Source organism: Neophocaena asiaeorientalis, unplaced genomic scaffold (genome assembly GCF_003031525.2).
Source record: "Neophocaena asiaeorientalis asiaeorientalis breed wild unplaced genomic scaffold, Neophocaena_asiaeorientalis_V1.1 scaffold78, whole genome shotgun sequence".
NCBI lineage: Eukaryota > Metazoa > Chordata > Mammalia > Artiodactyla > Phocoenidae > Neophocaena > Neophocaena asiaeorientalis.
The window spans coordinates 16,312,265-16,327,769 of NW_020175018.1; the positions used below are offsets into that span (position 1 = coordinate 16,312,265).

General features: G+C 48.6%; 1 protein-coding gene across 1 annotated transcript in view; it reads left to right on the forward strand.

Moving 5' to 3' along the window:
* Positions 1-15,505, forward strand: part of CFAP77 (cilia and flagella associated protein 77) — a 131,508-nt gene continuing 116,003 nt past the window's right edge. The window contains exon 1 of the mRNA XM_024762778.1: positions 1-358. Coding sequence (XP_024618546.1) covers positions 167-358 — 192 coding nt within the window. The 5' untranslated portion in view covers positions 1-166. The remainder of the gene's footprint in view (positions 359-15,505) is intronic.

Sequence of the window (15,505 nt, forward strand, 5' to 3'; positions counted from 1 at the left end):
GTGGGGGCGCCTCGCTCCGGAGGGAGCCCGGCGTCCGGTGTCCACCCCGGCGTCCGGGTGGTGCGTCCCGGGACTGGCAGAGGGCCCATCCGAGTTCCGCACCGGCCCCCCACCTGAGAAGCGCGCTGGATCCAGCCGGCTGGCCGACTCCCCGTGACCCCCCAGGATGCCAGAAGCCAAGACCCCCTGCCACGACCTCACGCGATGGAAGAAGAAGCCGCCGGTGCGCCGCACGGTCAGCCAGATCTGCCCGCCCCCGCGGCGGCCCCTGACCGTGGCCGACATCCAACCGGGCATGGAGAACGAGAGGCTGGGGGTCGTGCGAGATTCCATGTTTCAGAACCCTCTCATCGTCAAGGTGAGCCGTCCCCACGCCCATCACCCTCTTGCGCTCGTCCCCTCACTGGGCACGCACGCGGCCGCGGGTCTCCACCCGTCCTGCCCCGGCCCCACCGCTCCGCTCCGAGCCTGGCAACTGGGAGCTCCAGCTCTGGTCCAGACAGACCTGGACCCCCGGGCGGTCACGGGCAGGCCTCATCGCCTCGCTGAGCCTCAGTTTCCTCATCCTCAAAGTGGGATGATAATAGCACTCATTAAAGGGAGTGATTGGGAAGATTGCATAAGGTAATCCCTGCGAGTTGGCGGCTATTTGCATATGTATTCACGCAGGGTGAACCCACAGGGTGACAGACAGGTAGCAGCACCCAGACTGCGTCCTTACCACCTGCCAGCCCTCGCAGGGTGCAGGCCGCCTCTCTCGATTCCCTTGCACGCCTGGGCTGTTGCTACATCGGTGTTATGTAGCAAGTGTTCTGTACGTCTCTTGGAAGCATCACTTCATATTCCACCCAATCATACTCTTAACCAGAATTACGACCGTAAGAGACAAAAAGCGCGAATCTCTGCCCCAGGGGTCCCACAGGCACAAACGAGCGAGGGAGCCGCGGTTTCCAACTAGGTCGCCTCCTCTTTGATCTCACGCTCCCTTACATTAGTCACGTTTCGGGACTGGTGATCACCCAACGCTGGCGTGGCATCAACGCGCCTTTCCGGGGCCCCAGGATAGGTCAAGTTGAAGTTTGGCGCTTGGGAAGCTGGTCATGGGGCAATTTTACCTTGCGCCACTGGAGGGCAGTGTGCCTTTAAAAATGCGCGCAGTTCCCCAGATTCCGGGGGTGGAAGGCGCAGGTGATAACCGTGGATTCAGTAACAATTATTTATCTGAACGCCAGGAGCTGTTTAGAGCCCAGAGGTTTTGGTTGTTGTTAGTTTTTTGTTTGTTTGTTCCGTACAGGGAACCTGGGCTTTCTTAACATCGTGGTAGAATTAGCTGAGTTAACTGGCTCCTATGAAAACACGGATTCTCTCCTCTTGCCCTACCCAAACCGTTTCCTGGGCCAGCAGCTGGGAGAAGCTGGCTTATCACACTAGGCACCCTTCCATCTAACACCTCCCCTTCCTAGGCCTCCCAAAGTGGAGCAAAGTCCTTCACTTATTTCTAGGTGAGAAGAGCCCCTCTCAGAGGACAGATGGCACAGACAGATGGGGTTCACCACTCTGGGATCAAGGGGAGAATCAATTTCCTCGCCTCTGATCATTGCTTTTACTCAAGCAGTTACTGGTGGACCAACTCCTTCCTACTTAAATACAAAATGGACAGCGTAATGGAGTTATTCTCCATGGTGAATTAAGTGTGATGTCCACCCCAAGCTATAATATATCCATAGAGACACATACATACGTATAGGTATATGCATAGATATATACACATACACTTTACATATATGTATGCACACATACACACGTGTATGTACAATATACATGTGTTTAACATGTATAACATACATCTGTAAGTAAACATTTCCCCTCCCTTTTTTCCTTTTGCTCGCGCTGCATATCAAGAAGGACAGTATTTGGCCTCCGGATGGCACTAGCTGAACAGCTTCCAGATGAATTCAGTCCTGATTCCTGAACTTGAACTTTGGGTTGGAAAATGTGCAGGAGACACTGACCCACCACCGAGGGTTCTGTCTTCAGAGCATGAGACACAGAGAAGGGCGGCCCCGTCGGCGGTGACTCGGCTCAAGCAGCAGGGGGCGCCCTGGTGATCGTGCCCAGCTTGTCTCCTGTCAGGAAAGCAGGTCTTTCCTTCTTACTTTTCTCCCTCCAGTTCTTGATGGGCCGTAAGGTAGTTTCAGTAGCAGTTAAGATTATGTCCACATTTCAATACTGACCACCGCTACCAGATTTTTCTCCTAAAATCTGGCCTAAGTGAAAGCTGCAGAAACATTGAGAGCAAGGAGTAACCTTGATTGTTACCTCCTCCAGACCCCTCGTTACACTGGGGACGCTGAGGCTGTCTGTGGTGGGTTCTTTGTGCAAGGTTCTGGCAGAGCTGGCGGTAGAAGCTACGTTCCCTGGCTCCCTGCCCAGCTTTACTTTTACCACTCCAAAAAGCTTCCTCTATTTTAAAGGGAATTTAAATGATGAAAAAAACTTTGAGGTTTTCAGCTCTCAAGAAAAGAAGATTGAAAGTATCCAAGATGGTAGAGCCTTTAAAAAAATCTTTTTAAAAATAATATGTCGCTGAAATTTCTGTTGAGGCGTGGCTTGTGGATTTCTTGACTGTGGCATGTCAGTTTCACAATCCCAGCTTTTCAAACCCTTGTTTCTGTGCGAGTTCTCATTGTGAGCAGCAGAGGTGGGAGTGCCCTCTGCCTGGGGTGTCTGCAGGAGAATGATTGGGACTGAAGTCTATTTTGGTTTTGTCTCAGTCTGAATCTGAAGGTTGCATCTGTATTGGGGGAACATAGCACCTTAGAAAGAGTCATTTACTCCCCCATGTTGGGGGGCTGTTGCTCAGATTTGCTTTCTCCAGTGAATAGGATCTGGATTTTTTTTTTTTTTTCATTTACAATGCAGACACACTGCCTGAACAAACACAACACTGCTGTTTCACACGCATGGAATTTACCGGGACGTACACGCATCAGTTATTCAAGAGCATGTCTGCAAGATGCCACCGTAACCAAGTGAAAAGTGAAAACCTCAGACATCCAAGCAGATATTGTATCAGCAAGAGCTCAACAACTCTTTGCCTCATTTAAAACCAAGCCAACTGGCTATTGAGTGGGGCTGATTGAATCAGCTCCATGTTTTAATGTGGCCACAAGAAGATGTAAATGTTTTCCATTAGAAAGGGCACCTATTCTATTGTATAAAGTGACGTGTGGTTAGCCAGTTTCCCTTCAAATGTGACTCTCTGGGAAGAATAAAATTAAATAGAGAAAGAGCCAAGCTTCTCCCTGCTTGATTCCCATTTCCCCAGAACTCTGTGACTCAACAGAGGATCCTGCTACAATAGCCTTCAAGGCTCCTTTACAGAACCTGTCAGGGTGCACCCTTCCTGCCATCGGAACTCGGCTGATATCCTGTCAATACAATTATGGGGAGAGACTGTTTGGTTTGCTCCACTGACAGCCTTGAATCTTCTGTCGCCCTGGAGAGGCAGGCTAGGTACAGGGGTGGAATTTATTGAATTGAGCATCCTTAGAGGGTGCAAATGATCACGGCACCCGATGTTTTTCATAATTTCTCGCCGACTTTGTTTTTCTGTGGGGCTTTATGTCACAAACAAGAAGCGTGTGCATTTGTAGATAGAGCTATAGAATCACATCATTCTGGGGTTGGAAGGAGGTTTACAGCCATCTAGCCCAATTCCTTTTTTGAGGCTATTAAGACCCAGAGAGGGGAAGAGACTCGCCCAAGGCACTACCCTGACCTGGTCACAGAAGTGGGATGAGAGTTATGTCACCTGACTTCCAGACCCATGCTCTTTGGCCGCGATACACAATTAGTTAATGAATGACAACCCAGACTGGTTATACCTGTACATCAGGCAGTCAAAAAAATGTTCGTCGGTGAATCCGATTCCATTATTGTTTCACTCAACATTCCTTCCAGCGTGAGCTCTACTAATCTCTTGGGATTTGTTGACAGCCAAGAAATATTTATTGAATGTTTACTGAGTACTCCTCACCATCCTAAGCTCTCTTGGAGGCGTAGAAACAAGTTCAGAACTTAGCTCTTGCCCATAAGGCGTTAATTATTTAGCTGGGGAGACAGAATATCTACACGTATCATTATATATGTGGATTTCGTACGTATGACATATATATTGCTTAGCATAGCCCCTGCATCCAAGAAAGCTCTCAGGAAGCATTAGCTCTTACGATTGTGCGTGCGCGTGCACGCACACACACACACACACACACACAGATAATAAGATAAGCAATGTCATGGGTCACCCCCTGTAAGTTTCAAGTTTCTGCACTACCCGGAAAGGTTCAGATTTGGGGGGAGGAAGCCCTGAGCACGACTCAGAAGGCTTTATAAAGGCACAGTCCTGAAACTGGACCTTGAAGGGTGAAAAGGTAGATTCTGATCAGGGGGGGAGATTGGGAGAAACTCAGCCCTCCGGGACTAGATGACTCGACCCTCCTTAGATCCTAAGGGTTCATAGATTTTCACCCCAACCCGAGTTCTATCTCCTAAGACTCAGCGCCGCTGCTGGGATCCTTATCGTCGTCATCACAGGGAAGCGTTTATTTAGAGCCAGTGTGTCCAAATTGGATGCTCTACAAAATTAGGCAACCACACTCAGCCACACTAAGAGCCTAACATCTCTAATAAATATTGACGCTGGTGAACATCGGCATGCAGGTAGACACAAATGCAAAGAAGGTGGGCAGACAAACACACCGTCGGGCAAACAGCCCAGCGTAGGTCAGTATTTTTATCATGTTTGAGTGAAATGGGAAAATGTTATATTCCGCTACATATTGCAGAGAATATGCCTTTGATTGCTCAGATCCTTTTACGTTCAATTTACAATGTAACTGGAGAAAGTAAAACACAAGGAAGGGGGGCTGAAACTGAGCTGCCCATCTTAAGGACCCAGTCTCGGCAGGCTGGTGGGCAGCTTTCGTTTTTCTAGGGAAAGCTACGGGGTTGTCGATCCCTGCAACTCTTTCTCTCTCGGTCCTTTTTTTCTTCTTTTTAAATCAAAGCTTCCAGCTTCCTGGCACCCAGGCGCATCCTCCGGTGAGCAAGGGCGAGCAAGCAGGGGCTGCAGCAGTGCCCAGCCCTGTGGTCGGTTCGGAAAGGAGACCTGCTCCCGCCCAGGCTTTTTACCACCACCCGGGGTGTGTGGGACAGATCTGCTGGAGGAGGGGCCCGCGTTCCTCTTTGTCCCTCTAAAAAAGGGGGGCTTTGGCTTTGAAACGTTAATGAAGACCTCAGAATGCGGGTTCCTGGGGGAGGAGCTCAGCCCCCTTCTGAACACTCCTCTCAGGTCAGTGGCTGGAAGGCCGTTCCTCCAGGAAGAATTCTGAGTCCTGGATGAACAAGTCAGCAGTGGCTTCCAGCACCTTCCAGAATCTTCCAGGCTCAAGGGCTGCTCATAGTAGAATTTAGGCCACTTTTCCTGTATTTGAAAGAGAAAGTTTTCTTGATTTACGACTGGTCCTGCAGACAAAATTTCAACCCCCTATTTCTTTCTCTCTTTTTTAAAACTTTTATTTATTTATTTATTTTTGGCTGCGTTGGGTCTTTGTTGCCGCACGCGGGCTTTCTCTAGTTGCGGCGAGCCGGGGCTACTCTTCGTTGCAGTGCGCAGGCTTCTCATTGCGGTGGCTTCTCTGGTTGCAGAGCACGGGGCTCTAGGTGCGTGAGCTTCAGTAGTTGTGGCACGCGGGCTCAGTAGTTGTGGTGCACGGGCTTAGCTGCTTTGAGGCATGTGGGATCTTCCCGGACCAGGGCTCAAATCTGTGTCCCCTGCGTTGGCAGGCGGATTCTTAACTACTGCACCACCAGGGAAGCCCCAAACCCCTATTTCTAATTTCAGTGATTTTCAAGTCATTCACCTGTCTCTAGAAGCATCAGAGTCCTCATAAAGTGTCTGATTCAAACTGCTTGTTAAGAAAATGCATCTTTAACTGTTTACAAAGTATAATGGGAAGGAAACACAATTAAAAGTATTCTATATGAAATGCTAACAGTGGAGACCACCAGCTTGTTAGCAATGATTTGAATTGGTTCATTTTGGGGCGTTGGTTCTGTGTTTGTGCTGGTCCTGCAGTGAATGTGTCACAGACCGGGAGGATTGGAACCAAGCTCAGACCTTGCTGGACTTCTAGGCTGGGTAAATCCGTTTCTGGAGGCCAGTGTGCAGAGTGATTGCTGTGGCCCTGGGAACCGGGCTCTGTTAAACCCCAGACACATCTGCTGGGCCATCGCTCCAGGACCCTCTGGCTGGCTGGGCAAAAAGAAACAAAGGCACAGACAGTCACAATCGTACTACATTTTGGTTGGTTTTAGCATATAATGTAAGTGTCGGGTGCTTCTTGTCTGACTTTTGTATTTGTTGAAAAAACAAAAACAAAAACAGGATGTGAGCATTTGTTGGTTGTTGATAACAATTCAGCTTTAAATGAAATCGCCCCTTGACTCTCCTTTCAAGCTCCTGAATCGTGTAAACGAGGACTGTGAAAACAATTCCAGGCTGCAGCTGGTGTTTTCATACCATCACAAAAGATACAGCAATAAGTTGGATAGCACAGGGAACTCTACTTAATGCACTGTGGTGACCTAAATGGGAAGGAAATCCAAAACAGAGGGGATATATGTATATGTATAGCTGATTTATTTTGCTGTACAGTAGAAACTAACACAACATTGTAAAGCAACTATACTCCAATAAAAATTAATTTTAAAATATAAGCTGGTAGCCCAGGCAGATATAAAACTGCAGCCACCACACTGGAGACAAAGGCGGTGTAGATGTCAGGCCATGGAGCCAGGCAGATCCCAGGGCACGTTCTGTCTCAGCCGCTTTCTTGCTGTGCCACGCGTGAGGTTATTTACCTTTGAGCCTCAGTTTCCTCTCTGTAAAATGGGCTGTTACAGTTGGCACCAGCCATGGGGGAGTTGTGAGGGTTCCATGAGATGACACAGGTGTGCCAGGCCCAGGAGGGCACTTAATACGTGGGCACTTTTGTTTTTTTCCATTATCCTGCTTCTAACACTTCGTTCGTCAAGACAACCTTATTCTCTCAATCGACTTTAGGTAAATGTCTTAAATCTGAACTTATAAATGTATCACGAGACGAATCCACTCAAGGGCTTATCTTCTTCCACTTTGTGCTCTTGTTGAAAATTACTGTTGCCCACCCCATCTCATGCTTCCTGAGACTGTGTGCCCTGAAGCAGGTGGGCTCGCCCTGGCTAAGGGTGAAAACAATTCGGTTTCTAGCTCTCTTGAGGGTTCTTGGCCAAGCGGCTTAATGTCCAAGCCTGTTTCCTCATTTGTGAAGTATGGGTGCTAATAACTACCTTGTTTACTCCTCAAGGATGTAATAAAGACTGATTTAAACGAGACACTGTCTTATGGAAGAGATTATGACATTCTGGAAGTAGACCAGTGGTCCTCAACTGGGGCGGGGGGGGCAATTTTGCTCCCCAGGGAACATCTGGCCATGTCAGGAGATGCTTTCGGTTATCACAACCGGGAAGGGGGCTGCTACCAGCATCTAGTGGGTAGAAGCCAAGGATGCCGTCCAACAATGCACAGGATGCCTGCACCCCCCCCAAAAAGGGAATCATCTCCCCAAATGCCAATAGTGCTGAGGCTGAGAAACGCTGGACCAGAAAAACATCAGCATGTGGAGAATTCATTGTTAGTTCATCCACGGTCCAGGGTCTCTTGAATGTAATACAAAGATTATAGAAATGAGATGGTTTCGTTTAATTGCTTCTCTATCCATTGTTTGCTTCCATCCCCTGACTCCATTCGTTTTATGGCCATTTTATTTCTTTTAATTAAAAAATTTTTATTTATTTATTGGCGTGCCATGCGTCTTGCGGGATCTTAGTTCTTCGACCAGGGATTGAGCCCAGGCCCCCTGCAGTGGAAGCGTGGAGTCCTAACCACTGGACCTTTTATGGCCATTTTAAGTTCCCCCTCTTGAATCCGTTTCCTTTTCCTTAGTTCCAGGTTCCATACATTTGCTGGTTTCTGTCAGGGCTTATCTGTCTCCAGCCTCACCCACGTTGGAGTTTAAAAAAATAGAAAGCATTTCTAACAATCCACAGAGTGAGGCTCTATAATTCAAGAGATAAACTGATTAGCGTAGGGGCTGGTTTGTTGAGTAATCACTGACCGCCGCACAAGCTTTGTTTCCCTGGCGCATTACCTTCCGAGGGCTTGCTTTGGTTGTGTTTTTCTCAGCATGAACTCATTTAGGATTTAAAACGGAATTGATTTGGTCCAGCAAAAATTAAGCTCACGGTGGACCAGAGTCCCAGCCTAGCCCTTACACTCTCGTTGTGGAATGAAGTACAGCATTTCAGAGAAGCAAGTCAATGTGCTTTATAAAGAAAACAGCTGTATTTTTCCACCCAATAATTTAAAGGCACATCAGGGTTCGGTCAAGAAACTGACTGATGTGGGTCAATGAGCAGAAAGGTCAACATGAAGGGCACACAGGGGGAGAATAGCTCGCCAAGAGCATTGTAGAGAACACATAATGAGCTAGAAAGAGGGGTTTTTTGATCTTTTATATGAACCAAACAATACATATTGGGGGGGACCAATGAACACAGAAGCGAACAAGATAAATTTCTTTGTGTGGATCAAAATCTTTTGTGTTTTGTCCAGAGGAATGAAAGTGGAGAATCAGAAGCGCTTTGATTTCAAGGTACAACATTAGTGAAAGGCCACATCACTGGCAGGTGGCTGGCCATTTGGGACCAATGGCACAGCATCCAAGCTGCCTCGCCACAGCAGAGAAAAAGCCCCAGCTAGCCGAAGCTCAGAGGCCGCAGCCTCCTGCAAAGATGGGGGCGCCCCAAAAGACATGGAGAGAGGCGATCTTATGGCCATAGCTTTGCAGTTGAGGGAACTGGAAAATTTGCTGGCAACTTTTTGGGGCAATTTTGCTGGACACTAGTCAGTCTGGCCATATTACCACACTAAAATGCCCTTTTAATGCTCCCGTTATGAATTCCATTCACATTTTCCCGCTGTCTCCCAGAGATCTTTAAGAACAGGGACACTGACTTAAAATTCTTGTTTGATATGCACCTGAAACTATTAATGAGCCCCTCAGTCATTGAGCAAATATTTATCACACACCTATAATGCACAAGGCGCTGGTGGAAACGCAAGAGGTTTAAGAATTTGTTTCCAAGGAGTTTATGGAAGAACCAGACTTTGCACATTAAAACCACTAATAAAAGTTATCGAAGGCAGAAGGGAGAGGTGCTGAGAGGCATATTTGGGAGTGAAGGTGGGAGCAGCGTTGGAGCACCCAGGGCAGCTTGTGCACCTGGGCTGGGGCTGCAGGGTGGGTTGGATTCCAGTGGCTGGAAAGGAGAGGAGCAGCTCCAGGGGAGGGGCTGGCCTGAGCAAAGGTCTGAAATGGACAAGAACAGACAACTCTAGGATTCTCTGAGGAAAGCAGTGGCAGACGCATTCACTCACTGCTTGAATTAACAGAATTAACTGCTTGTGTACGAGACACAGAGCTTGGCACCAAGGATACGGGGGTAGACCAATCTGGGTATAGGCTTTGCCCTCAAAGAGCTTACAATCTCGTAGACAGAAACAGGCATCGAAACAAACAGCAACGTGGTACAGATGTGGTGACGGCCGTCTGGATGGGATTCGTGCTCAGCGCTTGAGCGGCAGCTGTGCCTGGATGCGGGGAGGCGAGGGAAGGTCTCCTAGACTGGATGGCTAGAGCTGAATCTTGACACCAAGATGAGTCAGGTGAGGTGGGGGCAGAGGTGGAGGCAGGTATTGTGTGGCCTGTAGCTCATGCAATTCAGGGATCTCTTTTTAAGAAACAGAGTACAGGGAATTCCCTGGTGGGCCAGTGGTTAGGGCTCTCACTTCTACTGCTGGGGCCCTGGTTCAGTCTCTGGCCAGGGAACTAAGATCCTGCAAGCCGCATGGTGTGGCCAAAAACAAACAAACAAACAAATAAAAAAGAAACAGTACAAAATTTAAAATGACGTTGGAAATGAAGTCCAAGGCCTTGGAAGGGGCCCGGTACAAAGAGGGGCCCTGAAACCTAAGCTTCATTAGCTTCAGGGTAAATCAACTTTTGACGGGGGGAGAAAAAGCTTTCTAGGAAAAAGGATATTCAGGGGGAGGTGGGAGGGGGAAAATGCACTGGATCGCCAGATTTGAGAGGCCTCAGTTCCTCTCTAGGCTGTGTGTCATCCATCCATCCATCCTTCCATCATCTATTCATGCATTCATTCATTCATGCATTCAGCACTGCACACTTCCCCTGGACCAGACACTCCAGGCCCCATGACCACAGTCATGAGCTCCCAGTCTCCTGCACACTCTTATTGGCTCTGAAACCTTGAGTGAGTCCCTGGAATGTCCCAAAGCCTTGATTTCTACGCATCTGAATGGCTTTCTCCCTGAGAACTGCTGGGAGCCTCCCCTTCATTTGCTTATTGGACCCTTTGCAAAATGTTTTTCGAGGGGCTATTAGGTGCCAGGCAGCGTGCTGGGCCTGGGGAGACCTCTGTGGGCAAGAGAGCCTGAGTTCCTGCCTGCAGGCAGCTCAAAGCCCTGGTGAAGACAGACAATAGGGCAACTACCTCTTCCCTAGGGTTAAGCACTGTGGAGGCGGCTGCGGTGCCGGGAGGCTATGCAAGTTCAAGTCCAAGGATGTGACATCTCAGCCCAACCTCCTGGGATGAATAGAGTGGTCAGTTATGGCATGCTGGTGGGAGTGTGTGTGTGTCTGTGTTTGGGTGGGCAGTAGATAGAGACTGTTCTAGGCAAAATAAGAGGTTTTGTGCCTCCAAGGCAAGGAGGAACTTGGAATTCAGGAGGCTGCAGTGAAGCATCAGGGGAGGCAAATGCTGAGAGGAGGCTAGGCAGAGAGTGAGGCCAGGTCCGGCCGGGCTCCCGGTTGGATTTGAGAGCTGCAGGGGCCAGAGCAAGTAGGATAAACAAGACAGAGAACAGAGGGCTGAGAGAAGTCCAGAAAGCAACAGTAGGTCTAAGTGCCAGCCCCTCCCTCCCAGCGTTGATGGGGACCAAGGTACCCACTCCTGGTTGCAGGATGCTGCGGGTTGACTGAAGGAATCACCAAGAGCCCTACCGTGCTGGGACAGACACGTTCACTGCATCCTGGTCTCCTACCAGGCTGCATGTTTGGAGCACCACGGGCGGGACGAGCAGCGCGATGGTTTAGGGTTAGTGGCTGCGATTTGTTTACTTTCCGCAAGTTAAACAAGCCCCTGGTCTGTCATGCTCTGAATTTTCCCCAGGTCGTTTGAGGGAGCCTGCTGAGGTGATTCCGAAGGATCCCTTAGGACCGGGTGCCGGGCTTCGTGTCTGCCTTCAAAACCTTTATAAATTGTCACTCAAGATTTTGCTCTCTCTCTAGGCACCCAGTGGGCATAAATTCGGAGATTTACGCAAGTCTTTCAGAAACTTCCCTTCTAAAAGCATCTGCCTGGGGCTTCTGAAAGCCCCATCTTTCCTTAGGCAGTCGCGTGCTCCTGGCGGCAGATCCTCCCAGGATCTCCTGGCAGGATGCTCGCGGGCCTGACTTCTCCCGGAGTGGGAGGGTGCCTGGAGGCTGAGGCCTGGAGTCTGGGTTTCCAGGAAGCTCCTGGCTGGTGACCCATTTGGCCAGCTGACACCCTCTCTGTGCCAGCCGACAGCAGCTGCCCTTCGTGGAGCCCACTATGTGCCAGGCACTGTGCTGGCCCTTCTTAGGCATCACCTCCCTTAAACCTCTGCCGCAATCCTAAGAGGCAGGATTGCTGTCATTCCCATTTTACAGATGGGGAAACTGAGGCTTAGAGAAGCTACACAACTTGCCCACAGTCGTCCAGCATGTGTGTGGAGGAGCCAGGCTTCAAGCCAGGTCTGGGACTCTGCAGCCTGAGGTCCTAACCACTGTGCGAATCAAAAGAACGTGGTGACACCAACAGTACCCATTGTTGAATACCTGCTATGTGCCAGACTTTTACCTATATGATCTCAACTAGGCAAGGTCGGAGCTCAGAAAGACTCATAACATGCCCAAGGTCACACAGAGGGCAAATAGCAGAGTGGGGCTTGGACTGTGGCTTGTATGAGTCCACAGCTTGTCATGGTCCTTATACGTTATGCCACAGTGTCCATCACCCCAGAGACTCCTTTGTCCTGATGGGAGAGAAGAGTCTGGTCCATCTCCATCTCCATCTATCTAAAGAGTTAACTTCATCCAGAGGTATACTTTCTGTTCTCAAGGAGATTACACAGTTGGGCACATATGCCACACCAGGAGTGCACACACACACGCACACACACACACACACACACACACACACACACACACACACACACCCCTAGACATTGCTGTTTCTCTAAGGCTATAACATACAAGACATACAAAACAGGAAGAGGGTCCGTGGCCTGGAGAGGTCCAAAAAAGCCTGATGGAGTTGCTGGATGACCAAGCAGGACTCAGCGGGCCTGAGAGGAGGAAGCAGGTCATTTTAGATGTAGAAAATGACCAGACAAGGTGAGAAACTGGATGCTGAGAACTTGGGTGTGTTTGGAGGGAAAGACTGAAGGCGAAGAAGTGTGGTAGGGAGGAAGGCTGGCAGCGGGTCAGGGTGGCTTAAGGTAAAGCTTGCACTTTTGTGTCACCACATACTGTCTCAAGAAGAAACAAGGCATACAGAGAAAAGGAGCGTGGATACTTGGCTTCCTACAGAATCCTGGAGTTTAGGTTATGCTGTACATGTGTGTCTGCTGGCCGGCCAGGAGCCAGGCTGGCTGGCTGGGGGTGAGGGGTGAAACCTCCATCCAGGCTGACCAGAATGGCCTCCCCCTTTCAAAGGGAAGGTGTCCCCTCCTCCTCTCCCACCCATCGCCCGTCCCCTCCCCGCCCCCCTAATCAGAGAGAGCAAATTGTTATCAGATTAACGCCAGCAAAGAAAAGCACAGTCCTGCTTACCCCCGCAGTTCGTTAGCATTTAGATAGACTGGGACAGGGGCCCACACAATGGGCATCAAAGCCTGGCTTGGGCAGGCGGCAGGAGGGATTAATTTCTTTAACCAACGGGCCTGATCTGGCCTAACTCATTACCCTGCCTTGTCCGTGTGGATGTTAGATTCGATTGAAGATTATGCCATTTAGGCCTTTCCCTTGTTTTCTGCTGAAACCGGGGCTATTGAATTGCACGTTCTCCCGTCCCCCCCGTCAATACTCAGTGGCCTGAGGTTCTAATTCTGCTTCATTTAAACTTCATCAACTTTTCCAATCAAGTGGAAGGATCTAAACCAGACTCTGTGAGCAGAAAGGCCCGCTTCCCTTTGTCAGATAATTTATTCTGTTTTCCCCTCTCCTCCCCAGCTCGCTCTCTTTCTCTCTCCAGCCTCGCACCCCTCCCCCCCTCCCAGGGCTTCTTTCACCCCCTCCCCTTATCCCAATGCTGAAAATGAGATTACAGTATTTAAATGACTATGATAATCAATCTGGGGACCCGGAGCTGAGATTGAGGTTAATTTTTCTTAGCAGAACAAAGAAGCGTGATGCCTTTGGGGACATGAAGGTGCAATCTGGGTTTCTTGCTCGTGTTTTTTTTTCCCCCTGAAATTGCAGTTTTAGGAGTCTTTTCTTGTTACTAACTAGGCGCTGACTGTGATTTTGAATGGCGGCAGCCCCTAAGAGAGCAGAAATGTAATTTCGAGCTGATAAACAGCTAACGGCCTTCAATCAACAATTTTAATAGGAAAAAAAAGACACTTATATGATATGAGTACAGATCTAATGAAAGGGTGATCATTTACCTTATTTATTTTTAAACACACCAGCAATAAATATCCCACTGCGTTAGAACTAGTAATTACAGCCGTGAGGTTCACCCGTGAACTTTTGAATGAGGAACGTTGTCACTCAGTTCGTCTTCTCCCTGGCAGTCTGTGCCACTACAAAAGTTGAGGTTTTTGTCATGTTTTGGCTAATTGGAAACAGGGTCATTATACCATTGAAAATCGACATGAAAGTGACTTGTTCAATTGTTACCTGAAGCATCCAAAGCTGGCCAGTCATTCGGCTGCTGGCCGCCTCCCCCCGGCTACCAGCTTCTAAAACAGAGAGAATCAAAATATGTATATTTCTTTGTCTCCCTTTGCTATCTTGTCAGAGCTGTTTTACATGCTGCCACCCAATGTTATCTTTTATTTGTGTCAGGAGAAAGGATTTGACAAGTTCAGTATACAGTGTTCATTTGGCAAGGCAAATTTTTCATACCAATTTTGAGGAGGAAATGAAACTATCTTTCAACAGGATGAGCGACATCATTTTTGGCCAGACTTATTATGAGAGAGGGCATTGCAGAGCTCTGTTTCCTCGCACGGTCCCGAAGAGTCTAATCCGTTGTTTAAAAAGTAGGATCTGGTTTCCGCATGCAACCCTAGTTGGGGGAAATAAGGAACACCCATGATGTCTTCACACAGGGATGCCTCGTGTTATGTTTCCCTCCCTGCTCCCCACAAGTTATTAATAGGCCAGAATAAATTGTTCCTCTTCTACATTATAATGACTTTGTTTCAGACCCTTTAAACAGTGGGTGAGCCTCTGACAGTTATCTGCATTTGCAAAGCAAAATCTTTAATAAGCACCCTTGTCTGAAGGAGGAAGCAGAAACCATAAGCAACCCTGTTTGTGAAGACAGACCCTTGCAACCCCAAATCCAGTCTCCTTCACTGTTTACCTAAAGAAGAAGTCTCTCTCACCCTCTGTGCTACCAAATTCATTTGGGACAGTGGTTTATGGTGACATTTTTCTTTCTTAAAACAAATATTGACTCACCGTGGGGAAATTAAAACTCCATTAGGCATTGCTGTATTGTACAGCAGGCTGCATTACAGGAGTCAAGCTACTATTAATTGGTTTCTTCCTCAGGAATAATTCAGGGAGGGCAGAGGGAAAGGGGAAAGAGAAGATGGATCTAAGCCATAATTTCGTAAACTGACATCATCTAAATCAGCCAAGGTGATCATGACGTGGTTATTAAGCTAGATATGCGGAAGACACTGCCTAGCAATGTAATGAATTTATCAATACAAAAAGCCTGCAGTGGAGTTACTGCCAAGCTGGGGAGAGTTCGTTTTAAGACACACGTGGGCCAGCCTCAGCCAGGTCTGGGCAACTCAGGACTGACTTCCTCACAGCACAAGAAGCCCTGATTCTTCCATGTGGGTGTAAGACGTTTTTCTTTCCTGAGATGAGATGAGATTCCCCTTCCAGCCTATTCACTGCTTCCGTCCCAAAGTGAAGCTCTGCTTTTCTGACCCCTTTGCCCTTTGCTGTGGTGCCCATCCCAACTCCACCTGCCCCATCGCTACCGCTCTGGTCATTCTTTTTTTTTTTTTTTTTTTTTTTGGTACGCGGGGCCCCCCCCGTTTTGGCCCCCC